At 35.5% G+C, this 1,708-nt stretch overlaps 1 protein-coding gene across 1 annotated transcript in view; it reads right to left on the bottom strand.

The window, feature by feature from the left end:
• Window positions 1-209, bottom strand: part of LOC107472827 (stemmadenine O-acetyltransferase-like) — an 8,275-nt gene extending 8,066 nt beyond the window's left edge. The window contains exon 1 of the mRNA XM_016092355.2: window positions 138-209. Coding sequence (XP_015947841.2) covers window positions 138-209 — 72 coding nt within the window. The remainder of the gene's footprint in view (window positions 1-137) is intronic.
• Between the last annotated feature and the right edge of the window lie 1,499 nt (window positions 210-1,708).

The raw sequence follows: 1,708 nt of genomic DNA, 5'->3' as shown, positions 1-1,708 counted from the left end.
GAGCGTAGAGAAAAGAGCATTTTTCCTTGAAGTTTGCATAACTTTGGGAGCGAATCAAGCATATATCCGATACTGTTGATCTAGACAACTTTCGGCAGTATGTGAGGTATTATATCATGTTACTGATTGGGGGTTACCTGATGACTAACAAGTCGAACAATCTGTCCATCTCCGGTGGTTGTCACTACTTGCCAACTATCGATGGTCATGGGACATGGAGGGTACTAAATATGTATGCGTTCTATCAACCCTTCGAATCTCCCTAACAAAATAAAACATTCATGGTTGGAAACTAAACCATATATAACAATCATAAATAAGTAAATACGTCATAATTAAACTTGACCTCACAAATATCCGAGGTTCTGTCGGAAAGTTACACGGAGACTCGAAGCAAATCCAGCTACAGATTGGCAGCAATGCACATGGTACTTTAGTCAGTCCGATTCGATAATTCGGTACTCACCACTTCAGCAAATGCTGTAGTTCTTCACACCCTGCATTACTACATCTCTACTTTTGAATTTGTGGCCGACCCAAAAGTCCACCCCACCGTCTAGGTTATAATCGTCTTCTCTAGTGTTGGAAAATAGAGATTTCTCATGCATCGTGTCCAGATCCAATGCATGATAGTGACTTGGTACATCTAATAGCGCCATAATCGGGTGGAGAGAGGCAAAACATAGCGGATTGCTGCTGCGGCCGGCATTTCTGGTACAAACTCCTCATCATCATCTTCACAAGAACCACTATCGTTGCTATCCACAACATACTCCTCGTCGGAGTTTTCATAATCCATGTCCATGTCTTCCACTATTGGACTAGCAACATGAATCATTGGTGGTGCGAGATGTGGGTCATCCTGCACAAAGGTCAAGTGGATGGATCTATTGCTACCAACATCAGCAACCTCCACGGAAAGCTCTATCACTTGTTCTGCCATGATTTTCTCATGGATATCAAACATGAGGCACACATGCTCGTCGCCATGAAGGCGAAACATACGAAACCGAAAAATTATGTTTCCAGCTAGCAACATATACCCCACCCTTTCAATCTCTTTTCTCCCTAAATCACCAAGATTACTCAATATCAGACTCTTCAATTCAGATAAAGAACTTACTCGGTGAGTACACAACAGTAACAGATTATTACATTCAAATATCATTCCATTATCACTGTTTCTCATACAATATTTGGGATAGACACAGACAACCACATATTACTACTACTAGACATTTTTGTCTAATTTTTAAAAGAAAAACAGAAAAAAAGAAGATATGTAATATATGTAAAAAATACTAAAGGTTGCACATTATTTTATAACTATTAAAATTTATTTTACTGTATCTCGTTTATACTATAAAAGTTATAATTTATTACGTATCTTATTTACAGTGTCAATAAGATAAATGTACACATATCTCGTTTATACTGTAAACGAAATAAAAAAATGACGTATTTTTATAATTATTGTACAAATTATTTATTTCAATAAATAAAATATTTATTTAATTAAAAAAAATCCTTCACACATTAGGCACATTTTTATTACGCTAGATAAGTTAATAAAACATCATAATTGTTGGGCAGGAAGAAATAAATTATACGAAACAATGTTCTCTTTATTTTAATATAACATTGAAATTTTTTTACCGTTAAAAAAAACACTAAGAATGGTACGAACACACAAATAGTCATTTACTGT

This window comes from Arachis duranensis, chromosome 2 (assembly GCF_000817695.3).
Source record: "Arachis duranensis cultivar V14167 chromosome 2, aradu.V14167.gnm2.J7QH, whole genome shotgun sequence".
Taxonomy (NCBI): domain Eukaryota; kingdom Viridiplantae; phylum Streptophyta; class Magnoliopsida; order Fabales; family Fabaceae; genus Arachis; species Arachis duranensis.
Note: the sequence above shows the minus strand (reverse complement) of the source record. Positions and strands in the feature narration are given on the sequence as shown.